Source organism: Phasianus colchicus, chromosome 31 (genome assembly GCF_987193195.1).
Source record: "Phasianus colchicus chromosome 31, bPhaCol1.hap1.1, whole genome shotgun sequence".
In the NCBI taxonomy this organism is placed as follows: Eukaryota; Metazoa; Chordata; class Aves; order Galliformes; family Phasianidae; genus Phasianus; species Phasianus colchicus.
The window spans coordinates 1,690,969-1,707,158 of NC_143466.1; the positions used below are offsets into that span (position 1 = coordinate 1,690,969).

At 55.0% G+C, this 16,190-nt stretch overlaps 2 protein-coding genes across 2 annotated transcripts; both read left to right on the forward strand.

Annotated features, from left to right (window-relative positions):
* The first annotated feature begins 3,709 nt into the window (after positions 1 to 3,709).
* Positions 3,710 to 5,811, forward strand: LOC149914198 (free fatty acid receptor 2-like). Its single transcript, XM_090127602.1, has one exon. It carries the CDS (start codon positions 3,986 to 3,988, stop codon positions 5,294 to 5,296), a length of 1,311 nt encoding a protein of 436 aa, XP_089983728.1. The 5' UTR covers positions 3,710 to 3,985; the 3' UTR covers positions 5,297 to 5,811.
* Positions 5,812 to 10,877: 5,066 nt separating this feature from the next.
* Positions 10,878 to 15,689, forward strand: LOC149914199 (G protein-coupled receptor 42-like). The gene is made up of 4 exons (XM_090127514.1): positions 10,878 to 13,209; positions 14,384 to 14,506; positions 15,206 to 15,429; positions 15,558 to 15,689. Exons 1-4 carry the CDS (start codon positions 11,937 to 11,939, stop codon positions 15,687 to 15,689), a joined length of 1,752 nt encoding a protein of 583 aa, XP_089983640.1. The 5' UTR covers positions 10,878 to 11,936.
* The last annotated feature ends 501 nt before the right edge of the window (positions 15,690 to 16,190 follow it).

Here is a 16,190-nt window from a genome sequence, read left to right on the forward strand (position 1 = left end):
GACGGCAGTGCTGGGACACGGCCCCACAGAACTATACCTCCTTTTTTGTACATTTACTGCTATTTTGGGACTCCCTGCCACCACACAGCTGACGTTTGCTGTTCAGGAAACACCAAACTTCCTCCAATGTCACCGCTGCCCTATAGGACACCTCCCTGAGGTCACTGCTCCTCTGTGCCCACCCCAAAGATCTATCGGGTGTTCCACAAAATATGCACCTTCCCCCCCCCCCCCCTTTGTTTTTCCTCCCCCCCAGAATGTCCCCTCACCCTCAAGTAGTGTCCCTTACCCTAGATGGTGTCCCCACCCCATCACAAAGGACAAATGGCCTCTGCAGGGGTGGCCCCCAAATGCGGCCCCACCCCTGCCCACATAATCTATGGGGCGGGACCCAGCTCCCCACAGACACTGAGGTGAACAGAGGAGGTGAGCACACGTGGGGGTCCTGGTGGGCTGAGGGATGTGGGCTGTAATGGGGCAATGGGGAAAAATGGAGAGTCACGGGAGGGATATGGGGTCAGGGGACTATATGGCAGGATGTGGGGTTGTGGTTGTATGGGTTGGGGATACAAGATCACGGTGCTATATATCTTGATACAAGGCCACCAGGCTGGAGATGGGGCAACCAGACAGGATATAGAGCTGTGGTGAGGGCTGTGGGGTCATAGGTCTATGGGGCAGGACATGGATTTGTGGAGTACAGGGAGGGTTTTGGAGAGGCGTCCAGCTGCACGCTTAAAGACTGCCTCCTCCAGAAAAGAAAGGAGGGTAATAGTCATAGGAGACTCCCTTCTAGGAGGAACTGCCCCGCTAGACCTGCTGTTCACAAACAGAGAAGGTCTGGTGGAAGACGTGGAGGTCGGGGGCTGTCTTGGACAGAGTGACCATGAGATGGTAGAGTTCTTGATTCTTGGTGGAGCCAGGAGGAAGAACAGCAAAACTGCTACCTTGGACTTCCGGAGGGCGGACTTTGAATTGTTTAGAAGACTAGTAGGGGGAGTCCTCTGGGATTCAGTCTTAGAGGGTAAAGGGGTCCAAGACAACTGGTTGCTCTTCAGGAAGGTAGTCTTACAGGCGCAGGAGCGGGCTGTCCCCCTGAGCTGCAAGATGAGCCAGTGGAGAAGGAGACCGGTGTGGATGAATAGGGAACTATTCTTGAGGCTCCGGGAGAAAAAGAGAATCTACCGCCTGTGGAAGAAGGGACGGGCGACTCAGAAAGAGTACAGAGAAGTTGTTAAGATGTGCAGGGAGAAAATCAGAAAGCCAAAAGCCCAGCTCAAACTCAACCTGGCCGCTGGGATAAAAAGAAACAAGAAATCCTTTTACAAATATATCAACAGTAAGAGGAGGACTAAGGAGAATCTCCATTCCTTACTGGATGAGGCTGGGAATGTGACTACTGACGATAAGGAAAAGGCAGAGGTCCCGAATGCCTTCTTTACGTCTGTCTTTAAAGGTTATCCTGAGTATCCTCAGGATACTCCACTTTTTAACCTGGTAGTCTCAGCTGGGGAGCAGACTAAACCAGCCACGATTCAGAAGGAAACAGTCAGAGACCTGCTACTGCAACTGGACTGTCACAAGTCCATGGGGCCGGATGAGATTCACCCGAGAGTGCTGAGGGAACTGGCGGAGGTGAGAGCCGAGCCGCTTTCCATCATCTATCAGCGCTCCTTGTTGACGGGTGAAGTACCAGAAGACTGGAGGCTTGCCAATGTGACTCCCATCTACAAGAAGGGCTGTAAGGAGGACCCGGGGAACTACAGGCCTGTTAGCCTGACCTCGGTGCCAGGGAAGGTTATGGAACAGATTGTCTTGAGGGAGATCACGCGGCAAGTGCGGGATAACCGGGGGATCAGGCCTAGCCAGCATGGGTTCATGAAGGGCAGGTCCTGCTTGACCAACCTGATCTCCTTCTATGATCTAGTGACCCGCCTGGTGGATGAGGGACAGGCTGTTGATGTGGTCTACCTAGACTTCAGCGAGGCCTTTGACACTGTCTCCCACAGTATTCTCCTGCAGAAGCTGGCAGCCCGAGGCTTGGATGGGTACACTCTTGGCTGGGTAAGGAGCTGGCTGGAGCGCCGGGCTCAGAGAGTGGTGGTCAATGGAGCTAAATCCAGCTGGCGACCGGTCACGAGCGGTGTTCCCCAGGGGTTGGTGCTGGGGCCTGTCCTCTTCGAGATCTTTGTTGATGACCTGGATGAGGGCATTGAGTGCACCCTCAGTAAGTTTGCAGATGACACCAAGTTGGCTGGAAGTGTGGATCTGCCTGGGGGTAGTGAGGCCCTACAGAGGGATCTGAACAGGCTGGAGGGCTGGGCTGAAGCCAACGGGATGAGGTTTAATAAGACCAAATGCCGGGTCCTGCACTTTGGCCACAGCAACCCCAAGCAACGCTACATGCTTGGGGCGGAGTGGCTAGAAGACTGTGTAGAGGAAATGGACCTGGGGGTGTTGGTTGACGCTCGGCTAAACATGAGCCAGCAGTGTGCCCAGATGGCCAAGAAGGCCAATGGCATCCTGGCTTGTATGAGAAGTAATGTGACCAGCAGGAGTAGGGAAGTAATTGTTCCCCTGTACTCAGCTCTGGTGAGGCCACACCCTGAGTACTGTGTCCAGTTCTGGGCCCCTCACTGCAAGAAAGACATTGAGGCCCTGGAGCGTGTTCAAAGAAGGGCAACAAAACTGGTGAGGGGTCTGGAGCACAGGCCTGATGAGGAGCGGCTGAGGGAGCTGGGAGCGTTCAGTCTGGAGATGAGGAGGCTCAGCAGAGACCTTATTGCTCTCTATAACTACCTGAAGGGAGGTTGTAGTGAGCTGGGGGTCGGCCTCTTCTCCCGTATAACCAGTGATAGGACTAGAGGGAATGGTTTCAAGCTGCGCCAGGGAAGATTCAGGCTGGATATTAGGAAATACTACTTCTCTGAAAGGGTGGTCAGGCACTGGAATGGGCTGCCCAGGGAGGTGGTGGAATCCCCTTCCCTGGAGGTGTTCAAGGAACGTTTGGATGTTGTGTTGAGGGATATGGTTTAGCGAGAACCATTGGTGATAGGTGGATGGTTGGACTGGATGATCTGTAGGTCTTTTCCAACCTTAGTAATTCTGTGATTCTGTGATTCTGTGAGATGTGGTTTTGGTGAGTTATGAGGTGTGGGGAGTTCTGGGAGAGCTGTGGGATTTGGGGTCAGTTGTGGGTTTTCAGATGGGAAGGCTCAGTGCCCTGCCCCTCCTCTTCTCCTCACCCTGAGCAGGAAATGCATTAATCAACCATATGAAATCCATATGGGGGCAGCACTCTCCCATGGGTATGGAGGAAGCTGTGGGGCCTCACCTTATAACCCCATGACACCACATCGTACCCCATAACCACATCAGGCCATGTTCCTGCCCCACAGCCCCGTGATTCCATATTCAGCCTCATGGCTCTGTGCCCCACAGCCACACAGCCTTCCCTTCCTTTATCCTCATCCTCATCACTTTGGGAATGCTACGAGCCCATATGCTGCCCATAATCCCATATCCTGACCCATAACAGGAAATCTTACCCCATGTCCTGCCCCATAGATCCATATCCTGCTCCATAGCTTTATGTCCCACAGCCCTGGAGTCTTCCTCCTGCTGCACTCATTCTCATGTCTTTGGGACTACTAGGAACACATATACCTTCCCACAGACCCATATCACATTTCACAGCCCCATACCTCTCCCTCTTGCCCCATATCATGCCCCATAGCTCCACATCCAACCCCATATCCTCATTTCCAGTCCCATATCCCCAGAAATTGACAAATCACCCCACGGTCTGATCTGTGCCCCATATCCTTGCCTCATAGCCCACGGACTCCATACTCCAACCCATAGCTCTGGTATCATCCCTTGTATCCCTCCTATAGTCCCAGTTTGATATCTTGTCCCATTCCAGTATGACCCCATAGCCTGCCCTACAGCTCTGTGCCCTTTGTCCCACAGCCTTCCTCTCGCCATGCTCGTCTTAGCCATCCACGTGCTGACCTTCGCTGTGGGTTTTCCTGCCAACATCTTCACCCTCCTCACCCTCCTCATCAAAATCCGATGCCACCGTCCTCATCCCCACCTCACCGCTGCCGACCTCCTCCTCCTCCACCTCACCACCGCCGACCTCCTTGTCCTCCTCTTCCTCCCATTCAAGATGGCCGAAGAGGCAGCCATGATGGCGTGGCCCTTCCCCAGAGTGCTCTGCCCCATTGCAAACTTCTGCTTCTACTCCAGCATCTACCTCAGCACTCTCTTTATAGCTGCCCTCAGTGTGGAGCGCTACTTTGGGGTCGTGTTCCCACACCGCTACAACCGGCGCCGGAGGTTATGGCGGATGATGGCCGCCAGCGCCGTCCTTTGGGTGATGGCATTGTCCCTTTGTTCCTTCGTCTTTGTAGCGGAGCATCACAGAGAGTTTGGGGTCAATGGCTCTGAGGCTGATGGGGAAGGTGGTTTAGGCTTCAATGGGAAAAAGACCTGGGGATCGGTGATGGACAACCCCAATCACGTTGACCACGTTGGGCTGAAGACGGACAACTCCCATTGTTCCGGGACCAGTCGGTCTGACCCTGGGGGATTTGAGTTAACCAAACCTAACGGCATTGACACCGACGTCCCCAGTACTTCTACTGCTGACATCACCACTCCCAGTGGCTCCAAGGTCCCCAGTCTCAACATCTACAGGATCTCCAGCCCCAAGGCCGACCGCAACATCTCCACCCTCCAATTCTCTGCCTGCACAACCCCAAAAACTCCCCACATCCCCACCACAACCTCATGGAACTCTCAGAATGCCTCTGAGACTCAACCCCACAAGGTCTACCACTGCTACGATGACTTCTCCCCAACCCAGCTGCGCTTTGTTCTCCCGCTGCGCCTTGTGCTCTTCCTCGTCCTCTTCCTCCTCCCCTTTGCCATCACCATGTTCTGCTATGTCCACATCATCCGTGCCCTCCTCACTCGACCCCACATCCCACTGCAGAAGAAGTACCGCACTGTGGGGCTGGCCGTGGCCACCATGGTCAACTTTGTCATCTGCTTTGGTCCCTACAACCTCTCGCATGTGGTGGGCTTTGTGCAGCAGCGCAGCCCCACATGGAGGACCTACGCTGTGCTCCTCACCACCCTCAGCCCCGCGCTCGACCCCTTCATCTTCTATTTCTCCTCCAGTGCTGTGCGGAGGGCGGTCAGTGGGGTGGTGGGGGCGGTTTGTGGCACAATCCATGGGTTTTCGGGTTGGTGTGGGTGGGGGAGTGAGGGGGGGAGTGGAGGAGAGTGAGCCCCAACCAGGAGGAGGTTCTGGGGTAAATGAGGTTGTTGTGATTGGAGTGGGTTTAATGGGGTAGGAGGTCAGAAATGGGGATGGGTGTGTTGTTTTTGTGGTAAGAGTGGTTCCGTGGATGTGTCCAATGTTTGTGGGTCAACCAACACTTGGTCGCTGTTGGGTTGTCCTACTGGGTTAGAGTCAATAAAGACCCGTGGATGTGGTCAGTGTGGTCAATGAGGTCACATAGATCAGTGTGGTCAATGCAGAACCCTGAGTGTGACGTAATGTTTTCCCCAATGTCCACTGGTGTTGGGGTCAATGTGGACTATTGACCCAACTTTGCTTTACGCCCAGTGCCCCCAATTCCTTCAGTGTCCCCCATGTCTGCAATGCCCTCAATATCCAGCAATGTCCCCAGTTCCTCCAGTGACTCCAATATCCCCAGTGCCCCCTATGTGCACGGCTGAGCAGGAGGAAAGAGCATCCCTCTACACTCCAGAGATCAGTTCACCCATCAGCTGCCTCCCAGACAACACATCTGGCCGTGGTCTCCAGGAGGCTGAAAGTTCTTCCCAAAAAGAATGCAGCTTCCCGGGCGAGTGCCCACCCCAAAACTCATCCATGCAGGTCTTCCCCAGGAGGGAGTGCCTGAGCCTGCACTCAGGTCCTTGCCAAGGGCAAGGCAGTCAGTTGCACGCCTCCAGACTGCCTTCAGACAGAAGAAAAGAAAGGTGTCTGTCGCAGGGGACTCCTTCTGATGGGAAAAAAGGCTCTGACTCATCGGCCAGTCCCTACCTGTAGGGAAAGTGTGCTGCCTTCCTTGTTGCCAGCTCAGGACATCAGCAGGAGACTCCCTGCTCTGGTTCACCCCTCTGGTTGTTCTCCCTCACTGATGGCTCAAGCTGGCAGTGATGAAGTCACTGAGAGAAGCTTGAGGGCCCTGCAAAGGCACTGGGTTGCTCACTGGGTGCAGTGGGAGTGCATGTGGCGTTCTCCTCTGTCCGCTCAGTAGCTGTGAAGGATACTGAGAGGTCAGGGAAACACATCTGATAAATATGTGGCTGAATGGTTGGTGCCACAGCAGAAGTTTTGCTTCTTCTTTTTCTGACCAGAGGGCACTGTACTCTGTGCTGTGCTGATGGTTGCAGGTGGATCCCACCTGTCTGAAAGGGAGAAGAGGACCTCAGACCAGGAGCTGGCTTGTTTCCCTGAGAGGGCTTCAAACTGGCAGGCCTTTGGGGACAGCGTGAGATATGCAGGGGTGACAGCCTGTATGGGGCACCACAACTGGGGCATGTGTGCACGGCTCTGGGTGTCAGCCATTGGGTGCCCTCAGTACCACCATCTCTTGGGGACCACAAATTCCACATCAGGAGGTGATGTAACAGAGTAACGTCCACAAGAGGAAGTGACAGTGGCTCTGAGGCTGCTTCCTGCCCCCACTGCAGTCCCAAAGCTGTTCCTGCCTCACGGCACCAATGGTGCTGGCCCTCATCCTGGGTGATTGCCAATGGGGACGTGGTGCCACGGGGATTGGTGGCCCTATGTGCGATCAGAACCGTGTCCCTTGCAGGTTGGTGGCTGGTGGCAGCGAGCAGGGCCTGGCAGCATGAGTGTGGTGATAGGGGGTTTATGGTGAGAGAGGGAGGGGAGCGTGGTCAGGGGGCCATCAGAGGGCACAGGAGGGTGTGCAGGGACAAGGCTGACTGCTGTCCCCTGTCCTCGTGCCCCGACCCTCCCTGTCGCTGCACCCCAGCCAGGGGGGTCCCTTGGGGACACTGTCACCCTGAGGTGCCACCTGCCGAAGCCGGCTGCATGGGTTGAGCTTTACCAGGATGGACTAGGGAGTCAGTGTGTGAGGGCCGCCTGCACTGCCCGTTCAGTAAGGCAGCAGTGGGAGTGGAGGTCTTGTGTCAGCATGGGTGAGTGCTCCTGTCTTTTTTTCAGGTGACTTGCTCTCCTGTTGACAGGCCCTGACGCCACCATTTCAAACATGGTGCTCACCAGGAAACGTGCTTCCCACGCAAAGACTGTGGCAACCCAGATAGAGGGTCTGCTCAGTAATGTTCAGGTCGCTGGCTGCTGGGAGTGCCTCAGCCTGCTGCTGCCAGGGGAGGATGGGAAGGATGCCACTTGCGTGCGGTGTGAGCAGCTGGCCGAGCTGCTCAACCTGGTGGTGGAGCTGAGGGAGGAGGTAGGTAGACTGCGGACCATCAGAGAGTGCGAGCGGGAGATTGACTGGTGGAGTGACTCTGTGCGAGAAAGGCGCAGAGATTGCACTTCCCAGACTGAGGGAGTAATGGACCCTCTCTCTCTCCATAGTCAAACAGGGAGAGACAGCTAGAGAGGAGAGGAGGAATGGCAGCAGGTCTCAGCCCAGCGTCGCAGGCAACCCCCATCCCGACCTCCCTCGGTTCCCTGGTCCCTCTCAGTAACAGGTATGAAGCCCTGAATCAACCAGAGGGAGTGGTGAGTGATGACGTGGGAGCACTGCCGCCAAGCTTGCCCAAGGTGAGGCGGTCAGCTCCACGTTTGAAGACTGCCTCCTCCAAGAAAGAAAGGAGGGTGCTAGTTGTAGGCGACTCTCTTCTGAGAGGAACAGAGGGTCCAATATGTCGGCCTGACCCTACCCACAGGGAGGTGTGCTGCCTTCCTGCGGCCCGGCTCAGGGATATTTCTAGAAAACTCCCCAGCCTTATCCGCCCCTCTGATTATTGCCCTTTATTGATAGTTCAGGCCGGCAGCGATGGGATGGCTGATAGAAGCCTGAGGATTATAAAAAATGATTTTAGGAGACTGGGGAAGTTAGTTGGTGGAGCGGGCATACAAGTAGTGTTTGCCAGTATTCCCTTGGTGGCAGGGACAAACACTGAGATGACCAGGAAAAGCCATCTTATAAATGCATGGCTGAGAGCATTTGCTGAGGTGCAAGTGCAAAAATTTTGGATTCTTTGATCACGGGGCGGTCTACTCGGCACTTGGACTGAGGTGTGCTGATGGGAATTGCCTGTCTCCAAAGGAAAACGGATACTTGCCCAGGAGCTGACAAGACTTGTAGAGAGGGCTTTAAACTAGATAGGAAGGGGGCAGGGGATAAAGCCAGGCCTACTAGAGATCAGCCTGGGGAAGTGGTATTGGGATTAGGTGAGAGGCGAGGGGCTCAGCTGAGCTGCGTCTACACTAATGCACGCAGCATGGGCAGCAAGCAAGAAGAGTTGGAAGCCATTGTGCAGCAGGCAAACGATGACCTAGTTGCCATAACGGAAACGTGGTGGGATTGCTCCCATGACTGGAGCGCTGCAATGGATGGCTACAGACTCTTCAGGAAGGATAGGCAAGGAAGGAGGGGTGGCAGTGTGGCTCTCTGCATTAGGGATTGCTTTTATGCTACTGAGATTGTGACTGGGGACGATAACGTTGAATCCCTATGGGTAAAGATCAGGGGAAGGGCTGACAAGGCAGACATCCTGGTGGGCGTCTGCTATAGACCTCCAAACCAGGATGAGAGACAGGCGAGCTATTCTATAAGCAGCTGGCACGAGCTGCACAGTCGCCAGCCCTTGTCCTCATGGGGGACTTCAACTTCCCTGACATATGCTGGGAGCACAGCACAGCACAGAAGAAGCAGTCTAGGAGGTTTCTGGAATGCAGAGAGGATAACTTCCTGATGCAGCTGGTCAGAGAGCCCACGAGAGGAACTGCCCCGCTAGACCTGCTGTTCACAAACAGAGAAGGTCTGGTGGGAGACGTGGAGGTCGGGGGCTGTCTTGGACAGAGTGACCATGAGATGGTAGAGTTCTCAATTCTTGGTGGAGCCAGGAGGAAGAACAGCAAAACTGCTACCTTGGACTTCCGGAGGGCGGACTTTGAATTGTTTAGAAGACTAGTAGGGGGAGTCCTCTGGGATTCAGTCTTAGAGGGTAAAGGGGTCCAAGACAACTGGTTGCTCTTCAAGAAGGTAGTCTTACAGGCGCAGGAGCGGGCTGTCCCCCTGAGCTGCAAGATGAGCCGGCGGGGAAGGAGACCGGCGTGGATGAATAGGGAGCTATTCTTGAGGCTCCAGGAGAAAAAGAGAATCTACCGCCTGTGGAAGAAGGGACGGGCGACTCAGAAAGAGTACAGAGAAGTTGTTAAGATGTGCAGGGAGAAAATCAGAAAGGCAAAAGCCCAGCTCGAACTCAACCTGGCCGCTGGGATAAAAAGAAACAAGAAATCCTTTTACAAATATATCAACAGTAAGAGGAGGACTAAGGAGAATCTCCATTCCTTACTGGATGAGGCTGGGAATGTGACTACTGACAATAAGGAAAAGGCAGAGGTCCTGAATGCCTTCTTTACGTCTGTCTTTAAAGGTTATCCTGAGTATCCTCAGGATACTCCACTTTTTGACCTGGTAGTCTCGGCTGGGGAGCAGACTAAACCACCCACGATTCAGAAGGAAACAGTCAGAGACCTGCTACTGCAACTGGACTGTCACAGATTCTCTTGAGGGAGATCACGCGGCAAGTGCGGGATGAACGGGGGATCAGGCCTAGCCAGCATGGGTTCCCGAAGGGCAGGTCCTGCTTGACCAACCTGATCTCCTTCTATGATCTAGTGACCCGCCTGGTGGATGAGGGACAGGCTGTTGATGTGGTCTACCTAGACTTCAGCGAGGCCTTTGACACTGTCTCCCACAGTATTCTCCTGCAGAAGCTGGCAGCCCGAGGCTTGGATGGGTACGCTCTTGGCTGGGTAAGGAGCTGGCTGGAGCGCCGGGCCCAGAGAGTGGTGGTCAATGGAACTAAATCCCGCTGGCGACCGGTCACGAGCTGTGTTCCCCAGGGGTCGGTGCTGGAGCCTGTCCTCTTCGAGATCTTTCTTGATGACCTGGATGAAGGCATCGAGTGCACCCTCAGTAAATTCGCAGATGACACCAAGTTGGCTGGAAGTGTGGATCTGCCTGGGGGTGGCGAGACCATTCAGATGGATCTGGACAGGCTGGAGGGCTGGGCTGAGGCCAACGGGATGAGGTTCAACGAGACCAAATGCCAGGTCCTACACTTCGGCTACAACAACCCCAGGCAACGCTACATGCTTGGGGCGGAGTGGCTGGAGGACTGCATAGAGGAAATGGACCTGGGGGTGTTGGTTGACGCTCGGCTAAACATGAGCCAGCAGTGTGCCCAGGTGGCCAAGAAGGCCAATGGGATCCTGGCTTGCATCAGAAGTAATGTGACCAGCAGGAGTAGGGAAGTAATTGTTCCCCTGTACTCAGCTCTGGTGAGGCCGCACCTCGAGTACTGTGGCCAGTTTTGGGCCCCTCACTGCAAGAAAGACATTGAGGCCCTGGAGCGTGTTCAAAGAAGGGCAACAAAACTGGTGAGGGGTCTGGAGCACAGGCCTGATGAGGAGCGGCTGAGGGAGCTGGGATTGTTCAGTCTGGAGAAGAGGAGGCTCAGGTGAAAAGTTATTGCTCTCTATAGCTACCTGAAGGGAGGTGGTAGGAGCTGGGGGTCGGCCTCTTCTCCCGTATAACCGGTGATAGGACTAGAGGGAATGGTTTCAAGCTGCGCCAGGGAAGATTCAGGCTGGATATTAGGAAATACTACTTCTCTGAAAGGGTGGTCAGGCGCTCGAATGGGCTGCCCAGGGAGGTGGTGGAATCCCCTTCCCTGGAGGTGTTCAAGGAACGTTTGGATGTTGCGTTGAGGGATATGGTTTAGCGAGAACCATTGGTGATAGGTGGATGGTTGGACTGGATGATCTGTAGGTCTTTTCCAACCTTAGTGTTTCTGTGATTCTGTGATTCTGTGAGATGTGGTTTTGGTGAGTTATGAGGTGTGGGGAGTTCTGGGAGAGCTGTGGGATTTGGGGTCATTTGTGGGTTTTCAAATGGAGAGGCTCAGGGTCCTGCCCCACCTCTTCTCCTCACCCTGAGCAGGAAATGCATTAATCAACCATATGAAATCCATATGGGGGCAGCACTCTCCCATGGGTATGGAGGAAGCTGTGGGGCCTCACCTCATAACCCCATGACACCACATCGTACCCCATAACCACATCAGGCCATGTTCCTGCCCCACAGCCCCGTGATTCCATATTCAGCTTCGTGGCTCTGTGCCCCACAGCCACACAGCCTTCCCTTCCTCCATCCTCATCCTCATCGCTTTGGGAATGCTACGAGCCCATATCCTGCCCATAATCCCATATCCTGACCCATAACAGGAAATCTTACCCCATGTCCTGCCCCATGGATCCATATCCTGCTCCATAGCTTTATGTCCCACAGCCCTGGAACCTTCCTCCTGCTGCACTCATACTCATGTCTTTGGGACTACGAGGACCATATATACCTTCCCGCAGCCCCATATCACATTTCACAGCCCCATAACTCTCCCTCTTGCCCCATATCATGCCCCATAGCTCCACATCCAACCCCATATCCTCATTTCCAGTCCCATATCCCCAGAAATTGACACACCATCCCACAGTCTGATCTGTGCCCCCTATCCTTGCCTCATAGCCCACGGACTCCATACTCCAACCCATAGCTCTGGTATCATCCCTTACCCCTCCTATAGCCCCGGTTTGATATCTTGTCCCATTCCAGTATGACCCCATAGCCTGCCCTACAGCTCTGTGCCCTTTGTCCCACAGCCTTCCTCTCGCCATGCTCGTCTTAGCCATCCACGTGCTGACCTTCGCTGTGGGTTTTCCTGCCAACATCTTCACCCTCCTCACCCTCCTCATCAAAATCCGATGCCACCGTCCTCATCCCCACCTCACCGCTGCCGACCTCCTCCTCCTCCACCTCACCACCGCCGACCTCCTTGTCCTCCTCTTCCTCCCATTCAAGATGGCCGAAGAGGCAGCCATGATGGCGTGGCCCTTCCCCAGAGTGCTCTGCCCCATTGCAAACTTCTGCTTCTACTCCAGCATCTACCTCAGCACTCTCTTTATAGCTGCCCTCAGTGTGGAGCGCTACTTTGGGGTCGTGTTCCCACACCGCTACAACCGGCGCCGGAGGTTATGGCGGATGATGGCCGCCAGCGCCGTCCTTTGGGTGATGGCATTGTCCCTTTGTTCCTTCGTCTTTGTAGCGGAGCATCACAGAGAGTTTGGGGTCAATGGCTCTGAGGCTGATGGGGAAGGTGGTTTAGGCTTCAATGGGAAAAAGACCTGGGGATCGGTGATGGACAACCCCAATCACGTTGACCACGTTGGGCTGAAGACGGACAACTCCCATTGTTCCGGGACCAGTCGGTCTGACCTTGGGGGATTTGAGTTAACCAAACCTAACGGCATTGACACCGACGTCCCCAGTACTTCTACTGCTGACATCACCACTCCCAGTGGCTCCAAGGTCCCCAGTCTCAACATCTACAGGATCTCCAGCCCCAAGGCTGACCGCAACATCTCCACCCTCCAATTCTCTGCCTGCACAACCCCAAAAACTCCCCACATCCCCACCACAACCTCATGGAACTCTCAGAATGCCTCTGAGACTCAACCCCACAAGGTCTACCACTGCTACGATGACTTCTCCCCAGCCCAGCTGCGCTTTGTTCTCCCGCTGCGCCTTGTGCTCTTCCTCGTCCTCTTCCTCCTCCCCTTTGCCATCACCATGTTCTGCTATGTCCACATCATCCGTGCCCTCCTCACTCGACCCCACATCCCACTGCAGAAGAAGTACCGCACTGTGGGGCTGGCCGTGGCCACCATGGTCAACTTTGTCATCTGCTTTGGTCCCTACAACCTCTCGCATGTGGTGGGCTTTGTGCAGCAGCGCAGCCCCACATGGAGGACCTACGCTGTGCTCCTCACCACCCTCAGCCCCACGCTCGACCCCCTCATCTTCTATTTCTCCTCCAGTGCTGTGCGGAGGGCGGTCAGTGGGGTGGTGGGGGCGGTTTGTGGCATAATCCATGGGTTTTCGGGTTGGTGTGGGTGGGGGAGTGAGGGGGGGAGTGGAGGAGAGTGAGCCCCAACCAGGAGGAGGTTCTGGGGTAAATGAGGTTGTTGTGATTGGAGTGGGTTTAATGGGGTAGGAGGTCAGAAATGGGGATGGGTGTGTTGTTTTTGTGGTAAGAGTGGTTCCGTGGATGTGTCCAATGTTTGTGGGTCAACCAACACTTGGTCGCTGTTGGGTTGTCCTACTGGGTTAGAGTCAATAAAGACCCGTGGATGTGGTCAGTGTGGTCAATGAGGTCACATAGATCAGTGTGGTCAATGCAGAACCCTGAGTGTGACGTAATGTTTTCCCCAATGTCCACTGGTGTTGGGGTCAATGTGGACTATTGACCCAACTTTGCTTTACGCCCAGTGCCCCCAATTCCTTCAGTGTCCCCCATGTCTGCAATGCCCTCAATATCCAGCAATGTCCCCAGTTCCTCCAGTGACTCCAATATCCCCAGTGCCCCCTATGTGCACGGCTGAGCAGGAGGAAAGAGCATCCCTCTACACTCCAGAGATCAGTTCACCCATCAGCTGCCTCCCAGACAACACATCTGGCCGTGGTCTCCAGGAGGCTGAAAGTTCTTCCCAAAAAGAATGCAGCTTCCCGGGCGAGTGCCCACCCCAAAACTCATCCATGCAGGTCTTCCCCAGGAGGGAGTGCCTGAGCCTGCACTCAGGTCCTTGCCAAGGGCAAGGCAGTCAGTTGCACGCCTCCAGACTGCCTTCAGACAGAAGAAAAGAAAGGTGTCTGTCGCAGGGGACTCCTTCTGATGGGAAAAAAGGCTCTGACTCATCGGCCAGTCCCTACCTGTAGGGAAAGTGTGCTGCCTTCCTTGTTGCCAGCTCAGGACATCAGCAGGAGACTCCCTGCTCTGGTTCACCCCTCTGGTTGTTCTCCCTCACTGATGGCTCAAGCTGGCAGTGATGAAGTCACTGAGAGAAGCTTGAGGGCCCTGCAAAGGCACTGGGTTGCTCACTGGGTGCAGTGGGAGTGCATGTGGCGTTCTCCTCTGTCCGCTCAGTAGCTGTGAAGGATACTGAGAGGTCAGGGAAACACATCTGATAAATATGTGGCTGAATGGTTGGTGCCACAGCAGAAGTTTTGCTTCTTCTTTTTCTGACCAGAGGGCACTGTACTCTGTGCTGTGCTGATGGTTGCAGGTGGATCCCACCTGTCTGAAAGGGAGAAGAGGACCTCAGACCAGGAGCTGGCTTGTTTCCCTGAGAGGGCTTCAAACTGGCAGGCCTTTGGGGACAGCGTGAGATATGCAGGGGTGACAGCCTGTATGGGGCACCACAACTGGGGCATGTGTGCACGGCTCTGGGTGTCAGCCATTGGGTGCCCTCAGTACCACCATCTCTTGGGGACCACAAATTCCACATCAGGAGGTGATGTAACAGAGTAACGTCCACAAGAGGAAGTGACAGTGGCTCTGAGGCTGCTTCCTGCCCCCACTGCAGTCCCAAAGCTGTTCCTGCCTCACGGCACCAATGGTGCTGGCCCTCATCCTGGGTGATTGCCAATGGGGACGTGGTGCCACGGGGATTGGTGGCCCTATGTGCGATCAGAACCGTGTCCCTTGCAGGTTGGTGGCTGGTGGCAGCGAGCAGGGCCTGGCAGCATGAGTGTGGTGATAGGGGGTTTATGGTGAGAGAGGGAGGGGAGCGTGGTCAGGGGGCCATCAGAGGGCACAGGAGGGTGTGCAGGGACAAGGCTGACTGCTGTCCCCTGTCCTCGTGCCCCGACCCTCCCTGTCGCTGCACCCCAGCCAGGGGGGTCCCTTGGGGACACTGTCACCCTGAGGTGCCACCTGCCGAAGCCGGCTGCATGGGTTGAGCTTTACCAGGATGGACTAGGGAGTCAGTGTGTGAGGGCCGCCTGCACTGCCCGTTCAGTAAGGCAGCAGTGGGAGTGGAGGTCTTGTGTCAGCATGGGTGAGTGCTCCTGTCTTTTTTTCAGGTGACTTGCTCTCCTGTTGACAGGCCCTGACGCCACCATTTCAAACATGGTGCTCACCAGGAAACGTGCTTCCCACGCAAAGACTGTGGCAACCCAGATAGAGGGTCTGCTCAGTAATGTTCAGGTCGCTGGCTGCTGGGAGTGCCTCAGCCTGCTGCTGCCAGGGGAGGATGGGAAGGATGCCACTTGTGTGCGGTGTGAGCAGCTGGCCGAGCTGCTCAACCTGGTGGTGGAGCTGAGGGAGGAGGTAGGTAGACTGCGGACCATCAGAGAGTGCGAGCGGGAGATTGACTGGTGGAGTGACTCTGTGCGAGAAAGGCGCAGAGATTGCACTTCCCAGACTGAGGGAGTAATGGACCCTCTCTCTCTCCATAGTCAAACAGGGAGAGACAGCTAGAGAGGAGAGGAGGAATGGCAGCAGGTCTCAGCCCAGCGTCGCAGGCAACCCCCATCCCGACCTCCCTCGGTTCCCTGGTCCCTCTCAGTAACAGGTATGAAGCCCTGTAACAACCAGAGGGAGTGGTGAGTGATGACGTGGGAGCACTGCCGCCAAGCTTGCCCAAGGTGAGGCGGTCAGCTCCACGTTTGAAGACTGCCTCCTCCAAGAAAGAAAGGAGGGTGCTAGTTGTAGGCGACTCTCTTCTGAGAGGAACAGAGGGTCCAATATGTCGGCCTGACCCTACCCACAGGGAGGTGTGCTGCCTTCCTGCGGCCCGGCTCAGGGATATTTCTAGAAAACTCCCCAGCCTTATCCGCCCCTCTGATTATTGCCCTTTATTGATAGTTCAGGCCGGCAGCGATGGGATGGCTGATAGAAGCCTGAGGATTATAAAAAATGATTTTAGGAGACTGGGGAAGTTAGTTGGTGGAGCGGGCATACAAGTAGTGTTTGCCAGTATTCCCTTGGTGGCAGGGACAAACACTGAGATGACCAGGAAAAGCCATCTTATAAATGCATGGCTGAGAGCATTTGCTGAGGTGCAAGTGCAAAAATTTTGGATTCTTTGA

Excerpts from the sequence above, each read along its gene's own strand:
- LOC149914199 (XM_090127514.1), top strand. The coding sequence starts at position 11,937 with ATGCTCGTCTTAGCCATCCACGTGCTGACCTTCGCTGTGGGTTTTCCT. Across the intron at positions 13,210-14,383 it reads CCATGGGTTTTCGGGTTGGT|GTGGATCCCACCTGTCTGAA; the intron begins GTGGGTGGGGGA and ends TGATGGTTGCAG. Across the intron at positions 15,430-15,557 it reads TGGTGGAGCTGAGGGAGGAG|TCAAACAGGGAGAGACAGCT; the intron begins GTAGGTAGACTG and ends CTCTCTCCATAG.
- LOC149914198 (XM_090127602.1), top strand. The coding sequence starts at position 3,986 with ATGCTCGTCTTAGCCATCCACGTGCTGACCTTCGCTGTGGGTTTTCCT.